Source organism: Mustelus asterias, chromosome 12 (assembly GCF_964213995.1).
Source record: "Mustelus asterias chromosome 12, sMusAst1.hap1.1, whole genome shotgun sequence".
Lineage (NCBI taxonomy): Eukaryota > Metazoa > Chordata > Chondrichthyes > Carcharhiniformes > Triakidae > Mustelus > Mustelus asterias.
In genome coordinates, this window is record NC_135812.1 from 3,578,542 (window position 1) to 3,597,982 (window position 19,441).

The window sequence follows — 19,441 nt, forward strand, 5'->3', positions numbered from 1 at the left end:
GCAGTGCTTACCACTGTGCCACCGATTGGATAGTGGAATGGAAGTCCAGGAATTTGTGCTGCATTTGGCTCCAGGCAAGACACAAACTCATGGCCACAGATTGATTTTAAAATAAAAACCAATAATGATTTTTCAGGGCGAGGGAGATGGCCGCTCTGTGGGGAGGAGTGAAGAGGGGCTTGGATAAGGGGAGAGTGAGAGGAAATGTGATCGAGGTGTTCAAAATCATGAGGGGTCTAGACAGAGTCATGGGATCATGGCATCATACGGTGCAGAAGGAGGCCATTCAGCCCATCGAGTCTGCACCGACCACAATCTCACCCAAGGCCCTATTCCCATGCATTTACCCTGCTAGTCCCCCTGACACTAGGGGGCAGTTTAGCACGGCCAATCCATCTAACCCGCACATCTTTGGACTGTGGGAGGAAACTGGAGCACCCGGAGGAAACCCATGCAGACACGGGGAGAACGTGCAAACTCCACATAGACAGTAACCCATGCCAGGAATCGAACTGGGTCCCTGGCGCTGTGATGCAGCAGTGCTGACCACTGTGCCGCCATACTACTGAGTCGCTAGGGAGAAACCGTTCCCCTGGCGAGAGGGTGGAGGGGACATTGCTTGGAGGTGATTGGCGAGAGAAGCCAAAGCGAATTGTCGGGATCCTGAACGAACGGCCCGAGAGGGCAATGGGAGTTGAGGCCATCACAGGCACGGTGGCAGAGTGCAGGCTCGATGGGCCGAATGGCCTCCTTCTGCATTGCAGGGATTCTATGGTTCTGTGATTTTGTTTTCAAAGGGTCCAACCCGAGATATGAAATTGCAGGGCTCTGGGGAAAAGATGTTGGAAAGGGAAGGGTGCGAGACTAGCTGGGGTGCTCTGGCAGAGGGCCAGCACAAGACATGACAGGCCGAGTGGCCTCGTACTGTGCCTCCGCTGATTCTAAGCCCCCCTTACCTTTTGTAACCAGTGTTAAATACCCTTCCTGATTGCTTACTCTGTGTTCACCTTCTGGGATATTCACCCAGAACATGAACACAGGGGAGGGGGGGGGGGGGGTCACTCAATGTCAGTGTTCAGTGGGCTAGAATGCCCCGGATGGGCCGAGGGCCGCCCTGATTTACCCATTCACAGTGATGGGGATTGGCACTGTGCCAGAGGTGGGCTAGGATGCCCTGGACGGGCCGAGGGGCCGCTCTGAGTTACCTGTTCTCAGTGATGGGGATTGGCACTGTGCAGGGGGTGGGCTAGGATGCCCCGGACGGGCCGAGGGGCCGCTCTGAGTTACCTGTTCTCAGTGATGGGGATTGGCACTGTGCAGGGGGTGGGCTAGGATGCCCCGGACGGGCCGAGGGGCCGCTCTGAGTTACCTGTTCTCAGTGATGAGGATCTGCTCCAGCAGACAGGCAGCCTGGTACCTGCAGGGCAGGCTCCGGGACAGCAGCAGCTCCAGCAGCTGCTCCAGGACTCCCTGCAGCCGCAGCTGGTCACACAAAGCCGAGGCCACCTCCCTGCCCAGGCCGGGCAGCAGCCAGGCTTCCTTCACCAGCCGGTGAAGCTCCTCCACCGAGCCCCGCTTCTCCTCGGGGCTGCCGGCCGCTCTCAGAGCCTCGGCAGCGGCTCTCAGTGCCGGCATCAGCCGCTCGCTCGCCTCCCCCGGGCTGGGCTCCCGATCCGCCTCCCTGTCCGGGCTCAACATCGCAGACACCGAACCCAGCGAGCGCCCGAGCCGCCACAGACCCCGCCTGCTCCCGCAGCAACATGACATCACCCCGGGGGGAGCCCCATCAGCGCCTCCCCCAGGGGAGAAGGTCAGAGCCTGCCCCATCCCCTCTCATCCCGGAGAGAGAGCAACATCAGCACCTCCCCCAGGGGACAGGGACACATCCCAACACATCCCGGGGAAAGAGCAACATCAGCACCTCCCCCAGCGGAGCAGGCACAGATCCTGACTCATCCCGACAGAACCTGACCCATCCCTACTCACCCTGACCTACCCTGACCCATCCCAGGCTCATCCCAATCCATCCCAACGAGAGCGGAACATAGCGCCTCTTCCAAATGAACAGGGACACATTCTCGACAGAGCCTGACCCAGATCCCAACACATCCGAGAATCATAGAATCCCTACAGTGCAGAAGGAGGCCATTCAGCCCATTGAGCCTGCACCAACAACAAGCCCACCTAGCTCCTATCCCTGTAACCCCACATATTTACCATACTAATTCTCCTGACACTAAGGGGCAATATACCATGGCCAATCCACCTAACCCGCACATCTTAAAAGTTAAAGTTTATTTATTAGTCACAAGTAGGCTTACATTAACACTGTAATGAAGTTACTGTGAAATTCCCCTGGTCAAAGGCACACTCTGGCACCTTTCCGGGTCAATCCACCTAACCAGCACATCTTTCAGACTGTGGGAGGAAACCGGGAGGAAACCCCATGCAGACACGGGGAGAATGTGCAAGCTCCATACAGACAGTGACCAAGGCTGGAATTGAACCCGGGTCCTTTGCACTGTGAGGCAGCAGTGCTAACCACTGTGCCACCCATCCCATCTCATCCCAGCTCACCTCAAGTGGGGAGCCATACCAGCACCTCCTCCAGATGGATGGGGACAACATCCAGACAGATCCTCACAAATCTTGTCACATCCTGACTCATCCCAACACACCCTGACACATCCCGACAGAGCTCATCTCATCCTGGCTCATCCTGACCCATCCCAACTCACCCTGGCAGATCCCAACTCATCCAGACAAGTCTTTTTTTTTCTGGGATGTGGGTGTCGCTGGCTGGGCCAGCGTTTATTACTCATCCCTAATTGCCTCTGAACTCAGTGGCTTGCCCGGCCATCTCAGAGGGCAGTTGAGGGTCAACCACATTACTGACTCATCCCGACATATCCTGAATAATCCCGCCACATCCTTACTTATCCCGACACTTCCCAACTCATCCTGAAACCAGAGATCCCAACTGATTCCGATTCATCCCAAATACAGAGAAATCCTAACACTCCCCAGATCCAGAAATAATCCAACACATCATCAATCCAGAAAGATCCCAACACATCCCACATCCAGAGAGATCCCAAGAGCTCCAGACAGATCCAGAATCCATACAAATCCCAACTCACGCCCAAATCCAGAAAAATCCCAAGAGTTCCCAGATCCAGAGAGATCCCAACATATCCCAAACCTCCCAAATCCAGTGCTTGCGGTGTTTCATTCCCAGTGTAATGGTGTTTGTGGGGTGTTTTCCCATGTCAAAACCATGTTTGACACCATATTTTTAGGCCTGCCTTGTGTTCCCCTTGGCAACACTCTCCATTGAACCAGGGTTGTTCCCCTGGCTTGGTGATAATGGTAGAGTGGGGGCTATGCTGGGCCATGAGGTTACAGATTGTGCTGGAGTAAAGTTCCGCTGCTGTTGATGGCCCACAGCGACTCATGGATGCCCAGTTTTGAGTTGCTAGACCTGTTCGAAGTCTATCCCATTTAGCACAGTAGTGGTGCCACACAACACACTGAAGAGTATCCTCAATATGAAGACGGGACTTTGTCTCCACAAGGACTGTGCCACAAGAAAAAACCTTGAAATTTGTGGATTGATAGCTGACAAAATAAAAGTCTTACACAAGTACTTAGCAGTCATCTGGAAATTAGTACATTGTTAAAACCCAGTTCCACCTCATTCAATGAGGTGTAACCTGTTCAAGATTTATTATTCATCCATAGTTGCTCTTAAGAAGGTGGTCGTGAGCTGTCTTCTTGAATCGCTGCAGTCCGTGTGGTGTAGGTACACCCACAGTGCCGTTAGGGAGGGAGTTCCAAGATTTTGACCCAGCGACAGTGAAGGAACAGTGATACATTTCCAATTCAGGGTGGTGAGTGACTTAGAACATAGAACAGTACAGCACAGAACAGGCCCTTCGGCCCACGATGTTGTGCCGAGCTTTATCTGAAAGCTTGGAGGGGAACTTGCAGGTGATGGTTCCCAGGTAACTTCTGCCTTTGTCCTTCCAGGTGACAGAGGTCATAGCTGTTGAAGGGGCCTTGGTGAGTTGCTACAATGCATCTGAAAGCTGGTACATCCTGTGTGTTGGTGGTGGAAGTAGGGAATGTTTATGGTGGTGGGCGGGGTGCCAATCAAGCGGGCTGCTTTATCCTGGATGGCATCACATTTCGTGAGTGTTGTGAAGGGTGCAATATAAATACAAGACTTCTTCAATCCTTCTTTCTGATGAAGGTGCACATGGCTGGTGGAGAGAGCTTTGGGGCGATCTTAGGATGAAACAGGAAAGAATTGAACCCATTTTTTGGGTGAGTTCTCAGACATGATCCTATGTCACTTAGTGCAAAAAATAGACAAAGTCTGATTCACGCCAGTAGGGGGAGTGGACTGGCGGAGCAAGCCTATAAGATCGGCCCCCTTATGTCCACACCCTTCTCCCTCGTGATCAAGGGTCCACCCTCCCCTTAAGTTTAAAGTTTTAAAGTTTATCTATTAGTCATAAGTAGGTTTATATTAACGCTGCAATGAAGTTACAGTGAAAATCCCCTAGTCGCCACACTCCGGCGCCTGTTCGGGTACACCAAAAGAGAATTTAGCATGGCCAATGCATCTAACCAGCACGTCTTTCAGACTGTGGGAGGAAACCAGAGCACCCGAGGAAACCCACGTAGACACAGGGAGAATGTGCAAACTCCACACAGACAGTGACCCAAGCCGGGAATCGAACCCAGGTCCCTGGCGCTGTGAGGCAGCAGTGCTAATCACTGTGAGTTCAAGTGCACAAGTGAAAAATGAGGAAGTCTGAATTAGGAAGTTAATGGTAAATACATTACTCAGTGTGGAACTGCGGTCAAGAATAGCAACAAATGGATGCATACGTATCATGTTTGAGTAATAAGGAGAGGCTGGATAGACAGGGACTTTTCTCTCTGGAGCGTAGAAGGCTGAGGGCTGATCTTATAGAGGTCTATAAAATAATGAGGGGCAAAGATCAGCTAGATAGTCAATATCTTTTCCCAAAGGTAGGGGAGTCTAAAACTAGAGGTTTTAGGTGAGTGGGGAGAGATACAAAAATTGCCCAGAGGGACAATTTTTTCACACAGAGGGTGGTGAGTGTCTGGAACAAGCTGCCAGAGGTAGTAGTAGAGGCAGGTACAATTTTGTCTTTTAAAAAGCATTTAGACAGTTACATGGGTACGATGGGTATAGAGGGATATGGGCCAAATGCGGGCAACTGGGACTAGCTTAGGGGTTTAAAAATAAGGGTGGCATGGACAAGTTGGGCTGAAGGGCCTGTTTCCATGCTGTAAACCTCTATGACTCTATGTAGGTGGAGATGGAGGGATACGGGGAAGGGGTGAGTGGGGATTGAGGGTGACGGGGAAGGGGTGAGTGGGAATGGAGGGATACGGGGAAGGGGTGAGTGGAACTTGAGGGATATTTTGAGACTTGATAGTCAAGAAAATAATGTGGCCAAACAGGTTGAGTGCCAACTTGTAAATTCTTCCAACAAAGCCCAGTGGCAGGTGGTAAGAGTGGGAGAGGTTTCTGCTCAGTGAGGTGATGGAGAGAAGTTGGACCCTCTCCCATCACCATCCATAGTCCTTGGCTACAACATGCATGCAAAGGTATATGTTGCCAGAGCAACCCAGAGTTCTGGAGTCGGGGGTGGGTTGGGCGGGGGTGGGGGGGGGGGGGGGGGGAGACGGCTGGCGGGATGGCCAGGTTGGATCAGATTGATGGCACCGGCATGGCATTCAGTCCCATTCCAGCTTTGTTTCCAACCTCCCTGCTTCCCCCAGCCATGGTGTTGTGGCTCAGAGCTGCTTTCAGGCAGAGAACGGAAGAGGAATTGACTCAGGCAATGCTGTTTGGGTTTTATTTGTCCATTTATTGATTTTCTACATTGTGACATTTCCATGTAACAGTTGATGAGGCTGTTTTTTAACGACAGAATCAAAGCCACTTGTTCCCTTTGTCGCGATTCCGATTTCTCCCACTTTCCAGGTCCCAGATTTATTCATGCGTCAGCATCTGGTTGGCACATTTGAACCAGTATCGGGCGATGGAACGTGGGTAACGGGGTCGGGCATAAGCCACTTGCTTAGTCTCCAAGTCCACTCGGTAATATTTATCTGCAATTAGAGCGTCACTCAGTTGTTCATTCATTCGCTTGAGGTTTTGGGATGTGTTGTCCCAGTGTTTAGGGATTTGAGACATAGTTTCCAACTGTTTTGGGATTTGGGAAATGGTTTCCCAGTCTTTTGGGGTTTGAGAGATGTATTCCCAGTGTTTTGGGATGTGCTGTTCCAGTGCTTTGGCGTTTGAAGATGGAATCATAGAATCCTACAGTGCAGAATGAGGCCATTCAGCCCATCAAGGATGCACCGACCACAATCCCACCCAGGAACTATCCCCATAACCCCATGCATTTACTCTAGTTAGGCCCCCTGACACTAAGGAACAATTTAGCATGGCCAATCCACCTAACACGCACATCTTTGGACTGTGGGAGGAAACCGGAGCACCCGGAGGAAACCCACACAGACACGGGGAGAATGTTCAAACTCCACACAGACAGTGACCCAAGCTGGGAATCGAACCCGATTCCCTGGCACTGCGAAGCAGCAGTGCCAACCACTGTGCCACCATGTCGGAATATGGGCATGCCAACATTGGGCCCGGTTGTGATGTCCTCTGCAGCCAAATGTCTGAGTTCACACTCAGGTACTTGCGACTGACTGCCCTGAATTCCCACACCCTCCCCTCTTTACTGAAGGAAGCTGAGGGTGGGCGTGTGGGGGATGAATGGTGACGATATGAAAGCTGTTACCTCTCACAAAGAAGTAGACGCTCTGGCTGGGAAACATTGGGAATAGATCCATCTCCATGCTGGAGGAGTGCCTCCTCCGCTGTCCCCTCTGACGGTTCCTCCGTGGATGTTTCTTCGACTTTTTCCGGCTGTTCCCTGAGTATTGGTGGACGAAGAAGAGCTTCCCAATCATGGCAGAGTCCACGGGGCCCGGGATCCCACGCCAGTCTCTCTGAATGGAGTGAGGTCCATTGGTACGTTCTGTAAAGAGGGACGCAGGGTGGGTGTCAGGATGGACTGATACAGGGGTGGGAGGGTGGCCTTGAGACCAGTTATCTGGAAGGTAGATTGCAACTGGAAACCCCAAGAGCCCAAACAGGACAGAACCATCGAATGGTTTGAAGGAGGCCATTCGGTCCATTGTGCCCATGCTGGTTCTCAGTAAGAGTTACTTAGTCCCACTCCCTCTGCTATTTCCCTGTAATTCTCACAACTTTTCATTTCCACATTGGCCACACTCGCAGGCAGCACATTTCAAACCTTAACTAACCGCTGCATAAAAAGGTTTTTCCCCGTGTCTCCATTGCCACTTACCTTAAATCAGTGTCCCCTCTGGTTCTCGATCCCCCTGACAGTGGGAAGTTTCTCCCCCTCTACTCTGTCCCAAGCCCATCTGGTTTTGAATAACCCTATCAAATCTGCTGTAAACCTCCTCTGCTCTCAGGCAGGGTGGAGGGAACACTGGCAGCAGCCAACCGTCCTGCTCCAAGGAGGCGGAGTGTCTTTGTAAGTATGATAATGAGGGTCCGTGTATCAGGTTTGATCTCTCTTCCAGGTTTAACTCTGGCCGGCTGAATTCACCAGACCTCAGGCAGCTGAAGAAAGGTGAGGAGTGATTGATGGAGAAGGTAAATGCCTTTCCAGGACTGCTTGAGCACCAAGAGGTACAGAAGAGTTTCCCCAAGCTTAGCTTCTTCCCTGCCCCACTCTCTGAGCCCCAATGGTGCAAAGAATGTCCGTTGCTCCGACCCCGTCTGCGCTGTTTACCCTGTCTGGCCTATATGTGGCTCCTGTCCCACACCATGTGGTTGACTTCTAACTGTCCTCTGAAAGTTGCCCAATGATGGTACTATCACCACACAGGACATAAGAACATAAGAACTAGGAGCAGGAGTAGGCCATCTGGCCCCTCGAGCCTGCCCCGCCATTCAATAAGATCATGGCTGATCTTTTTGTGGACTCGGCTCCACTTACCCGCCCGCTCACCATAACCCTTAATTCCTTTACTGTTCAAAACTTTATCTATCCTTGCCTTAAAAACATTCAATGAGGAAGCCTCAACTGCTTCACTGGGCAGGGAATTCCACAGATTCACAACCCTTTGTGTGAAGAAGTTCCTCCTCAACTCAGTCCTAAATCTGCTCCCCCTTATTTTGAGGCTATGCCCCCTAGTTCTAGTTTCACCGGCCAGTGGAAACAACTTCCCTGCTTCTATCTTATCTATTCCCTTCATAATCTTACATGTTTCTATAAGATCTCCCCTCATTCGTCTGAATTTCAATAAGTATAGCCCCAGTCTACTCAGTCTCTCCTCATAAGCCTCAGAGACTATTTCCTCAGGTGGATGTAGCTGTTACTAGGGGGCATAACTATAAGGTTCGTGGTGGAAGATATAGGAGGGATGTACGAGGTAGGTTCTTTAGTCAGAGAGTGGTTGGGGTGTGGAATGGACTGCCTGCTGTGATGGTGGAGTCCGACACTTTCGGAACTTTCAAGCGGTTATTGGATAGGCACATGGAGCACACTAGAATGATAGGGAGTGGGATAGCTTGATCTTGGTTTTGGAAAAGGTTCGGCACAACATCGTGGGCCGAAAGGCCTGTACTGTGCTGTACTGTTCTAATTCTAAAAAAAAGCCAACCTGTCCAACTCCGGAATCAACTTAGTGAATCTCCTTTGCACCCCCTCCAGTGCCAGTATATCCTTTCTCAAGTAAGGAGACCAAAACTGTACACAGTACTCCAGGTGTGGCCTCACCAGCACCTTTTACAGCTGCAACATAACCTCCCTGTTTTTAAACTCCATCCCGCTATCAATGAAGGACAAAATTCCATTTGCCTTCTTAATTACCTGCTGCACCTGCAAACCAACTTCTTGTGATTCTTGCACAAGGACACCCAGGTCCCTCTGCACAGCAGCACGCTGCAATTTCTTTTACCATTTATATAATAGTCCAACAAGAAATGGACAAAAAAGCCAGCCTCGCCAGAGAAACATTACTAAATGTGTTTAGGAAGAACAGACGGAAAGGAAAAGGTGGCGGAGTTGCATTGTTGATGAAAGATGACATTGATACGATATTGAGGAAAGGTATTAGTATAGATGATGTGGAATCTGTATGGGTCGAGTTAAGAAACAACAATGGGCAAAAAACATTGGTGGGGGTGTTTTACAGACCCCCAAACTGTAGCAGTAATGTTGGGAAAAGCATTAGACAGGAAATCAGAGATGTATGTGACAAAGGAACATTTGTGATTATGGGCGACTTTCATCTGTATATAGATTGGGAGAGTCAAATTAGTCTCAGTGCAATAGAGGAGGAATTTCTGGAGTGTATACGGGATGGTTTTCTGGAGCAATACATTGAGGAACCAACAAGGGAACAGGCCATCTTGGACTGGGTGTTGTGCAATGAGAAAGGATTAGTTGGCAACCTAGCTGTGAGAGAACCCTTGGGGATGAGTGACCATAATCTGGTAGAATTCTTTGTCAAGGTGGATAGTGCTGTAGTTGATTCTGAGTGGGAAGTCTCACAACACCAGGTTAAAGTCCAACAGGTTTATTTGGTAGCAAAAGCCACTAGCTTTCGGAGCGCTGCTCCTTCATCAGGTAAGTAGGAGTTGTTTTCACAAACAGGGCATATAAAGACACAAAGTCAACTTACAAAATAATGGTTGGAATGCCATGGAATGGCAGGTTTAACCTGTGTTTAACCCTCTCTCCACTCACATTGTCTGTACCTTTAAGATTTGATTACCTGTGAAGACTCGCATTCCAACCATTATTTTGTAAATTGAGTTTGTGTCTTTATATGCCCTGTTTGTGAACACAAGTCCTCACTCACCTGATGAAGGGGCAGTGCTCCGAAAGCTAGTGCTCCCAATAAACCTGTTGGACTTTAACCTGGTTTTGTGAGACTTCTTACTGTGCTTACCCCAGTCCAACGCCGGCATCTCCACATCATGGCTACTGTTGATTCTGAGACCAGAGTCCTGAATCTCAATAAAGGTAACTATGAGGTAAGAGGCATGAATTGGCCATGATGGACTGGGAAACATTACTGAAAGGAAAGACAGTGGACAGGCAATGGCAGGCATTCAATGAACGAACTGGTGAACTCCAGAAGTTGTTTATTCCTGTTTTGGCGCAAGAGTGGTAAGGGAATTGTGGCCAAACCATGGCTTACAAGGGAAATTAGAGATAGTATCAGATTCAAGGAAGAAGCACACAAACTGGCAAGAAAAAGCAGTAGGCCTGAGGATTGGGAGCAGTTTAAAATTCAGCAAAGGAGGACCAAGGGATTGATTGAGAAGGGGAAAATAGAGTATGAAAGTAAGCTAGCAGGGAACATAAAAACGGACTGTAAAAATTTCTATAGATATGTAAAGAGAAAAAGATTGATAAAAACGAATGTAGGCCCCTTACAGTCTGAAACGGGAGAATTCATAACGGGGAATAAAGAAATGGCTGAGGAATTAAATTTGTATTTTGCTTCAGTCTTCACAAAGGAAGACATGAATAATGTAGCGGAAGTGTTGAGAGAAACATGTTTTAGTGAGGAGCTGAGGGAAATCAGCATTAGTAGGGAAATGGTTTTGGGGAAATTGATGGGATTGAAGGTGGATAAATCGTCCTGATAATCTTCATCCCAGAGTATTTAAGGAAGTGGCCCTGGAAATAATAAATCCATTGGTGATTATTTTCCAAAATTCTTTGGACTCTGAACTGGTTGCTACAGATTGGAGGGGAGCTAATGTAAGCCAATGCCTGTTCAGGTAGGTGTAAAAGATCCTTGGGCATTATTTCGAAGATCAGGGAGTTCTTCCTGATATCCTGACCAATATCTATCCCTGAATCAGCATCGCAAAATAAACAGATCATCTCTTCATTATCATATTGTCCAGCACAATCATTGATAAACATTGAGGAATACCGATGTCAATACTCTCAGCCATAAGCAGAAACATTCCGGCTGATTCTCCCATTCCCACACGCTAATATTTTAGTGCGGCGGACTGGGAGAATCGCGTGTCGGCCGATTAGCGGGATTCGCGCATGCATTCCCACTGCATGCTCCTCTTCCAGCGCCGGATATCCCACGCTGGAAACCGGCGGGAACACCAAGAATGAAATTTTAATCTGATTAGCGGGCCCGGGACTGAATTCTCCAGGCCCGCTAGCATCTCCCAACCCGCCAGGAATATTTCACTCCAGCGAGTTTCAGACTAGCTCCTCACTTTCAGCGGAACCAGCAACACGACCGCACTGGAGTGAAGTGGTGGCATTCAGGGCCCTGCAGAGAGTTGGGCGGTGGGGTGGGGGGTGCCCCCTGGGCATGGGCAGCCTGGCAGTGTCCAAGGAGCAAAGTGCCCATGGTCAGGGGGGAACCTTGGCACTGCCCATAGAGGGTGAGGCCTGCGGGGGGGGGGTGCCTAGGGGTGATTGGTGGGGCGGGGGTTCCTGCTGCCACTCTGCCATTGCAATACATGGGGGCAGAAGGGAGGTCAGCGATCGGGGCGGTCTGGGGGGGTGGGTGGTCAGCCTGGGGGGTCTGCCAGGTGGGGTCTGCCTCCTGGGGAAGGGAGGGGATCATGACTGCGGAGGGGACAGGGCTGGAGATCAGGCGGTGTGGGATGGGGGGAGCTCGGGGGCTGTCCCGGGAATGGTCGTGGGGGCCACGATCAGGCCATGAGGGGGAGGAGGTGGAGGGGCAGCACTGTGGGTGCCCCGGGCTGGCCAGCGATCGGGAGGACGACAGTTCGGGGCCACTGCGCATGCGCAGAGTTCTGGAATGGTCAAATAGGCCCCGCCCCCCGCCCCGAGCTTTTAATGATATTCCTGATTGTGGCCTCTGCATTGCACAGAGTGTGGAAATTCAAGTCTGAACTCCCACTGAAAAAAACCAGCGTGATTTACACCAGTTTTCCCGCGAATGCAACACTTTTTTGGGAGAATCGCAGCCATTGCAACCAGCTTCCTCCTTCTTTTTCAAGTTTCACTCCGGTAGCACAGTGGTTAGCACTGCTGCTTCACAGCTCCAGGGACCTGGGTTCGATTCCCGGCTTGGGTCACTGTCTGTGTGGAGTTTGCACATTCTCCTCGTGTCTGCGTGGGTTTCCTCCGGGTGCTCCGGTTTCCTCCCACAGTCCAAAGATGTGCGAGTTAGGTTGATTGGCCATGCTAAAAAATTGCCCCTTAGTGTCCTGAGATGCGTAGATTAGAGGGATTAGCGGGTAAAATATGTAGGGATATGGGGGTAGGGCCTGGGTGGGATTGTGGTCGGTGCAGACTTGATGGGCCGAATGGCCTCTTTCTGTACTGTAGGGTTTCTATGATGATTTCTATGATCTCGGAGGAGGCCATTCAGTCCTCTCTGTCTATTCCACCACTCAATTAGTTCATGGCTGATTAATATTCTTCGCTTGCTCCCAATCAAACCAGGAGTGATTTGGATGTAACGGGTATGAAGCGCATTGAGAGGATCTACATTTCTGGACTTTCTTCCTGGGGACCCAGGTTTAAATCCCACCACAGCAGATGGTGAAATTTGAATTTAATAAAAATCTGGAATTAAAAGCAGAATGTCATAAAAACCCATCTGGTTCATTAATGTCCTTTAGGGAAGGAAATCTGCCGTCCTCACCTGGTTTGGCCTACATGTGACTCCAGAGCCACAGCAATGTGGTTGACTCTCAACTGCTCCCTCAAGAGCAACTAGGGACGAGCAGCAAATGCTGAACCGGCCAGTAATGCCCACATCCCATGAAAGAATTATTCCACTGGCTGAAGGTCCAGGTGGAGGAGATGAACTTGTGGCAGTTCCTCTGTCCCACTCATCCCTTTCCCAGGAACTCAAACCGAGGAATTCCTTCACCAGCCCCAGTCTCCGATCCCTCTTACCATGAACAGGATTCTAAACGTGGAATCAATAAACCAATAATCTTTGATTCCTCTCATCTCAAAGAAAAGAAAGATGAGAGAAAGCAAAATTGGACCTGAAATAGAATCATAGGGCGGAATTTTACCGGCATGTCCGCCCGAGGTTCGTACAATCCCGCCCGAGGCCAACAGAGAATGCCGTTCTCCGAGCCTCGCCCGCCCCCGGAATCGGGCGGAGCGCGAATGAAATTCTGGCCAAAGAGGTCTTAGAGGTTTACAGCATGGAAACAGGCCCTTCGGCCCAGCCTATCCATGCTGCCCCTTTTTTAACCACTAAGCTAGTCCCAATTGCCCACATTTGGCCCATATCTCTCTGTACCCATCTTACCCATCTCTAAATGCTTTTTGACGAGACAAAATTGTACCCGCCTCTACTATTACCTCTGGCAGCTTATTCCAGACACTCACCACCCTCTGTGTGAAAAGATTGCCTCTCTGCACCCTTTTGTATTTCTTAACCCTATGGCCTTTAGTTTTACACTCCCCTACCTTTGGGAAAAGATATTGACTATCTAGCTGATCTGTGCCCCCTCATTATTTTATAGACCTCTATAAGATCACCCCTCAGCCTCCTACGCTCCAGGGAAAAAAGTCCCAGTCTATCCAGCCTCTCCTTATAACTCAAACCTTCAAGTCCTGGTAGCATCCTAGTAAATCTTTTCTGCACTCTTTCTAGTTTAATAATATCCTTTCTATAATAGGGTGACCAGAACTGTACACAGTATTTCAAGTGTGGCCTTACCAATGTCTTGTACAACTTCAACAAGACGTCCCAACTCCTGTATTCACGTATTCAAATAGAGGTGGAGAAAGCGAAAGAGAGAAAACAGATAAAGAGAGAGAAGAGAAAGAAAAGAGAGGCAAAGAAGGTGAAATCGAGGTAGAGAGAAGGACAGAAAGGGGGAGGAAGAGAGGGGATGCCAAGAATTGAACAGAAGAATGAAGTTTCCAAGGATTACCATTGGAGTGAATTCCAAAAATTCTGACAAAGAAATCCTCCCAGCTGTCGTCCATGAAGTCAGTGTATCTCTCGAATGGGATGGAGATGGATGAACGAGCACAATCCCTCTGGCTTGGCTGATTTTGGAAGGTATATTCCCAGTAAGAATTCCCTGGAGAGAGGACAAGCAGCAGAATTGGAATCAATTTCAGCCCCACTCCGGGTAAACGTCACACTGAGAGACGGGAGCAATCGTTCTCGCTACCTTTGAAGAAGTAAGCTCTCTCATTTCCATCGATATTGGAGGCAGGCACTGCCAATGAGGCGTCAGTATTGTTTGGAATTCCAGGAAACCCATTCTTGATGAGTGCCGGGAAACCATCCTCCAGCATTCCGTTGTTGAAGCGCCAGTAAGAGTCACCCTGCAGAGCGGCAAACTCAACGTTAGAAGCACACACAGCTCCTCAAACCAACTGACTCCATTCACACCGAGAGAGATATTCCTCAAGCAAGCTACAATTTTCAATCCTCTCCTTCAAAACCTTCAGCAAAAAGCTCCCTCTGCACTGTCCCCATCAAACACTCCCAGGACAGGTACAGCACGGGGTTAGATACAGAGTAAAGCTCCCTCTACACTGTCCCCATCAAACACTCCCAGGACAGGTACAGCACGGGGTTAGATACAGAGTAAAGCTCCCTCTACACTGTCCCCATCAAACTCTCCCAGGACAGGTACAGCACGGGGTTAGATACAGAGTAAAGTTCCCTCTACACTGTCCCCATCAAACACTCCCAGGACAGGTACAGCACGGGGTTAGATACAGAGTAAAGCTCCCTCTACACTGTCCCCCATCAAACACTCCCAGGATAGGTACAGCATGGGGTTAGATACAGAGTAAAGCTCCCTCTGCACTGTCCCCATCAAACACTCCCAGGACAGGTACAGCACGAGGTTAGATACAGAGTAAAGCTCCCTCTGCACTGTCCCCATCAAACACTCCCAGGACAGGTACAGCACGGGGTTAGATACAGAGTAAAGCTCCCTCTGCACTGTCCCCATCAAACACTCCCATGACAGGTACAGCACGGGGTTAGATACAGAGTAAAGCTCCCTCTGCACTGTCCCCATCAAACACTCCCAGGACCGGTACAGCACGGGGGCACAGTGGTTAGCACTGCTTCCTCACAGCAACGGGGACCTGGGCTCGATTCCCATCTTGGGTCACTGTCTGTGTGCAGTTTGCACGTTCTCCCCGTGTCTGCGTGGGTTTCCTCCCACAGTCCGAAAGATGTGCTGGTGAGGGTGCATTGGCCACAATAAATTCGCCCTCAGTGCATCTGAACAGGCACCGGAGTGTGGCGTCTAGGGGATTTTCACATTAACTTCATTGCAGTGTTAACGTAAGCCTTACTTGTGACTAATAAATAAACTTTACACTTAAAAATAGCATGGGGTTAAAAAGCACAAGGTTACAAAGTTGGACCATAGAGTATTTCTGGTGAAAAAACTGACAGATTAGGAAAAACCTGTCAGTGGATAGTCCTGCCAGGGTAAGGGTCACCTGCAAAGCCCCGCCCTCCACAGCCTCCATCTCTGTCACTGACCTGCACACATCCTGGCCTGAAAAACCTTGAATTTCTCTTCTCTGTTTCGAAACCTCTCTGTGGTCACCCCTCCCTATCTCTGTAACCTCCTCCAGAGCCTACACCCCTCCCTATCTCTGTAACCTCCTCCAGCCCCCTACACCCCTCCCTATCTCTGTAACCTCCTCCAGAGCCTACACCCCTCCCTATCTCTGTATCCTCCTCGAGCCCCTACACCCCTCCCTATCTCTGTAACCTCCTCCAGCCCCCTACACCCCTCCCTATCTCTGTAACCTCCTCCAGCCCCCTACACCCCTCCCTATCTCTGTATCCTCCTCGAGCCCCTACACCCCTCCCTATCTCTGTAACCTCCTCCAGCCCCCTACACCCCTCCCTATCTCTGTAACCTCCTCCAGAGCCTACACCCCTCCCTATCTCTGTAACCTCCTCCAGCCCCCTACACCCCTCCCTATTTCTGTAACCTCCCCCAGAGCCTACACCCCTCCCTATCTCTGTATCCTCCTCGAGCCCCTACACCCCTCCCTATCTCTGTAACCTCCTCCAGCCCCTACACCCCCTCCCTATCTCTGTAACCTGCTCCAGCCCCTACACCCCTCCCTATCTCTGTAACCTCCTCCAGCCCCTACACCCCTCCCTATCTCTGTAACCTCCTCCAGCCCCTACACCCTCTCCCTATCTCTGTAACCTCCTCCAGCCCCCTACACCCTCTCCCTATCTCTGTAACCTCCTCCAGCCCCCTACACCCCTCCCTATCCCTGTAACCTCCTCCAGAGCCTACACACCCTCCCTATCTCTGCAACCTCCTCCAGCCCCCTACACCCCTCCCTATCTCTGTAACCTCCTCCAGCCCCCTACACCCCTCCCTATCCCTGTAACCTCCTCCAGCCCCCTACACCCTCTCCCTATCTCTGTAACCTCCTCCAGCCCCCTACACCCCTCCCTATCCCTGTAACCTCCTCCAGAGCCTACACCCCCTCCCTATCTCTGTAACCTCCTCCAGCCCCGACACCCCTCCCTATCTCTGTAACCTCCTCCAGCCCCGACATCCCCTCCCTATCACTGTAACTTCCTCCAGCCCCTACACCCCTCCCTATCTCTGTAACCTGCTCCAGCCCCTACACCCCTCCCTGTCTCTGTAACCTCCTCCAGCCCTGACATCCCCTCCCTATCTCTGTAACCTCCTCCAGCCCCCTACACCCCTCGCTATCTCTGTAACCTCCTCCAGCCCCCTACACCCCTCCCTATCTCTGTAACCTCCTCCAGCCCCCTACACCCCTCCCTATCTCTGTAACCTCCTCCAGCCCCCTACACCCCTCGCTATCTCTGTAACCTCCTCCAGCCCCCTACACCCCTCCCTATCTCTGTAACCTCCAGCCCCGACATCCCCTCCCTATCACTGTAACCTCCTCCAGCCCCAACACCCCTCCCTATCTCGGTAACCTCTGCCAGCCCTCTATACCCTTCCCTATCTCTGTAACCTCCTCCAGTCCCGACAGCCCGTCCCTAACTCTGTAACCTCCTCCAGTCCGTACACCCCTCTCTTTCTCTGTAACCTGCCCCAGCCCCTACAGCCCCTCCCCATCTCTGTAAACACCTCCAGCCCCCACAGCCTCTCCATCCCTGTAACTTCCTTCAGCCCCTACACCCCTCCCTATCTCTCTAACCTCCTCCAGCTCCTAAAACCCTGTCCTATCTCTGTAACCTCCTCCAGTCCCCTAAATCCCTCCCTATCTCTGTAACCTCCTCCAGCCCCTACACCACCTCCCTATCCCTGTAACCTCCTCCAGACCGTACACCTCTGCCTATCTCTGTAACCTCTTCCAAGTCCTACACCCCTCCCTATCTCTGTAACCTCCTCCAGCCCCTACACCCCTCCCTATCTCTGTAACCTCTTCCAGCCTCTACACCCCTCCCTATCTCTGTAACTTCCTCCAGCCCCGACACCCCTCCCTATCTCTGTAATCTCCTCCAGTCCCTACAACCCCTCCCATTCCCTGTAACCTCCACCAGTCCCTACAGCCCCTCCCTATCACAGTAACCTCCTCGAGCCCCTACACCCCTCCCTATCTCGGTCACTCCTCCAGCCCCCACACCCCTCCCTATCTCTGTAACCTCCCCCAGCCTCTACACCACTCCCTATCTCTGTAACTTACGCCAGCCCCTACACCCCTCCTATCTCTGTAACCTCCTCCAGCCCCTAGACCCCCTCCCTATCACTGTAACCTCCTCCAGCCCCTACATCCCCTCCCTATCTCTGTACACTCCTCTAACCCCTACACCCCCCCCATCTCTGTAACCTCCTCCAGCCCCTACATCCCCTCCCTATCTCTGTACACTCCTCTAACCCCTACACCCCCCCCATCTCTGTAACCTCTTCCAGCCCCTACCCTCCCTCCCTATCTCTGTAACCTCTTCCAACTCCTACACCCCTCCCTATCTCTGTAACCTCTTCCAGCCCCTAGACCCCCTCCCTATCTCTGTAACCTACTCCAGCCTGAACACCTCTGCCTATCTCTATAACTTCCTCCAGCCCCAACACCCCTGCCTATCTCTGTAATCTCTTCTAACCCCTACACCTCCTCCCTATCTCTGTACACTCCTCTAACCCCTACACCCTCCCCCCCATCTCTGTAACCTCTTCCAGCCCCTATACCCCCTCCCTATATCTGTAACCTCCTCCAGCCCCTACACCCCCTCCCTATCTCTGTAACCTCCTCCAGCCCCTACACCTCCTCCCTATCTCTGTTACTTCCTCCAGCCCCTACATCCCTCCCTATCTCTGCAACCTCCTCCAGCCCCCTACACCCCCTCCTTATCTCTGTAACCTCCACCACCCCCTACATCCCTCCCTATCTCTGTAACCACCTTCTGCCCCTACACCCCCTCCCTTTCTCTGTAACCTCCTCCAGCCTCTACACCCCTCCCTATCACTGTAACGTCCTCCAGCCCCCTACATCCCTCCCTATCTCTGTAACTTACGCCAGCCCCTACACCCCTCCTATCTCTGTAACCTTCTCCAGCCCCTACGCCCCTCCCTATCTCTGTAAACTCCTCCAGCTCCTACACCACTCCCTATCTCTGTAACCTCCTCCAACCCCTACAGACCATTCCTATCTCTGTAACCTCCTCCAGCCCCCTATACCCCCTCCCTATCTCTGTAACCTCCTCCAGCCCTTACACCCCTCCCTATCTCTGTAACCTCCTCAAACCCCTACACACCCTCCCTATCTCTGTAACCCCCTCCAGCCCCTACACACCCTCCCTATCTCTGTAACCTCCTCAAACCCCTACACCCCCTCCCTATCTCTGTAACATAAGAACATAAGAACATAAGAAATAGGAGCAGGAGTAGGCCATCTAGCCCCTCGAGCCTGCCCCGCCATTCAATAAGATCATGGCTGATCTGACGTGGATCAGTACCACTTACCCGCCTGATCCCCATAACCCTTAATTCCCTTACCGATCAGGAATCCATCCATCCGCGCTTTAAACATATTCAGCGAGGTAGCCTCCACCACCTCAGTGGGCAGAGAATTCCAGAGATTCACCACCCTCTGGGAGAAGAAGTTCCTCCTCAACTCTGTCTTAAACCGACCCCCCTTTATTTTGAGGCTGTGTCCTCTAGTTTTAACTTCCTTACTAAGTGGAAAGAATCTCTCCGCCTCCACCCTATCCAGCCCCCGCATTATCTTATAAGTCTCCATAAGATCCCCCCTCATCCTTCTAAACTCCAACGAGTACAAACCCAATCTCCTCAGCCTCTCCTCATAATCCAAACCCCTCATCTCCGGTATCAACCTGGTGAACCTTCTCTGCACTCCCTCCAATGCCAATATATCCTTCCTCA

The 19,441-nt window shown here is 51.2% G+C and overlaps 2 protein-coding genes across 3 annotated transcripts in view; both read right to left on the reverse strand.

Moving 5' to 3' along the window:
* sarm1 (sterile alpha and TIR motif containing 1) overlaps positions 1-1,728 on the reverse strand; it is a 28,593-nt gene extending 26,865 nt beyond the window's left edge. For both annotated transcript variants that reach the window (XR_013499067.1, XM_078224619.1), the window contains exon 1: positions 1,370-1,728. Coding sequence is in view for 1 of the 2 variants with exons in the window: in XM_078224619.1 (XP_078080745.1) it covers positions 1,370-1,698 (329 nt within the window). In the remaining variant the exon portion in view is untranslated. The remainder of the gene's footprint in view (positions 1-1,369) is intronic.
* Positions 1,729-5,888: 4,160 nt separating this feature from the next.
* Positions 5,889-15,604, reverse strand: vtna (vitronectin a). The gene is made up of 5 exons (XM_078225904.1): positions 15,595-15,604; positions 14,255-14,449; positions 14,009-14,161; positions 6,852-7,091; positions 5,889-6,153 (listed from the first exon to the last, which is right to left on the reverse strand). The coding sequence occupies exons 1-5, from the start codon at positions 15,602-15,604 to the stop codon at positions 6,035-6,037; spliced, it is 717 nt and encodes a 238-aa protein (XP_078082030.1). The 3' UTR covers positions 5,889-6,034.
* Between the last annotated feature and the right edge of the window lie 3,837 nt (positions 15,605-19,441).

Excerpts from the sequence above, each read along its gene's own strand:
- vtna (XM_078225904.1), bottom strand. Across the intron at positions 14,162-14,254 it reads GAGAGCTTACTTCTTCAAAG|GGAATTCTTACTGGGAATAT; the intron begins GTAGCGAGAACG and ends TCCTCTCTCCAG. Across the intron at positions 7,092-14,008 it reads TTTTGGAATTCACTCCAATG|AACGTACCAATGGACCTCAC; the intron begins GTAATCCTTGGA and ends CCCTCTTTACAG.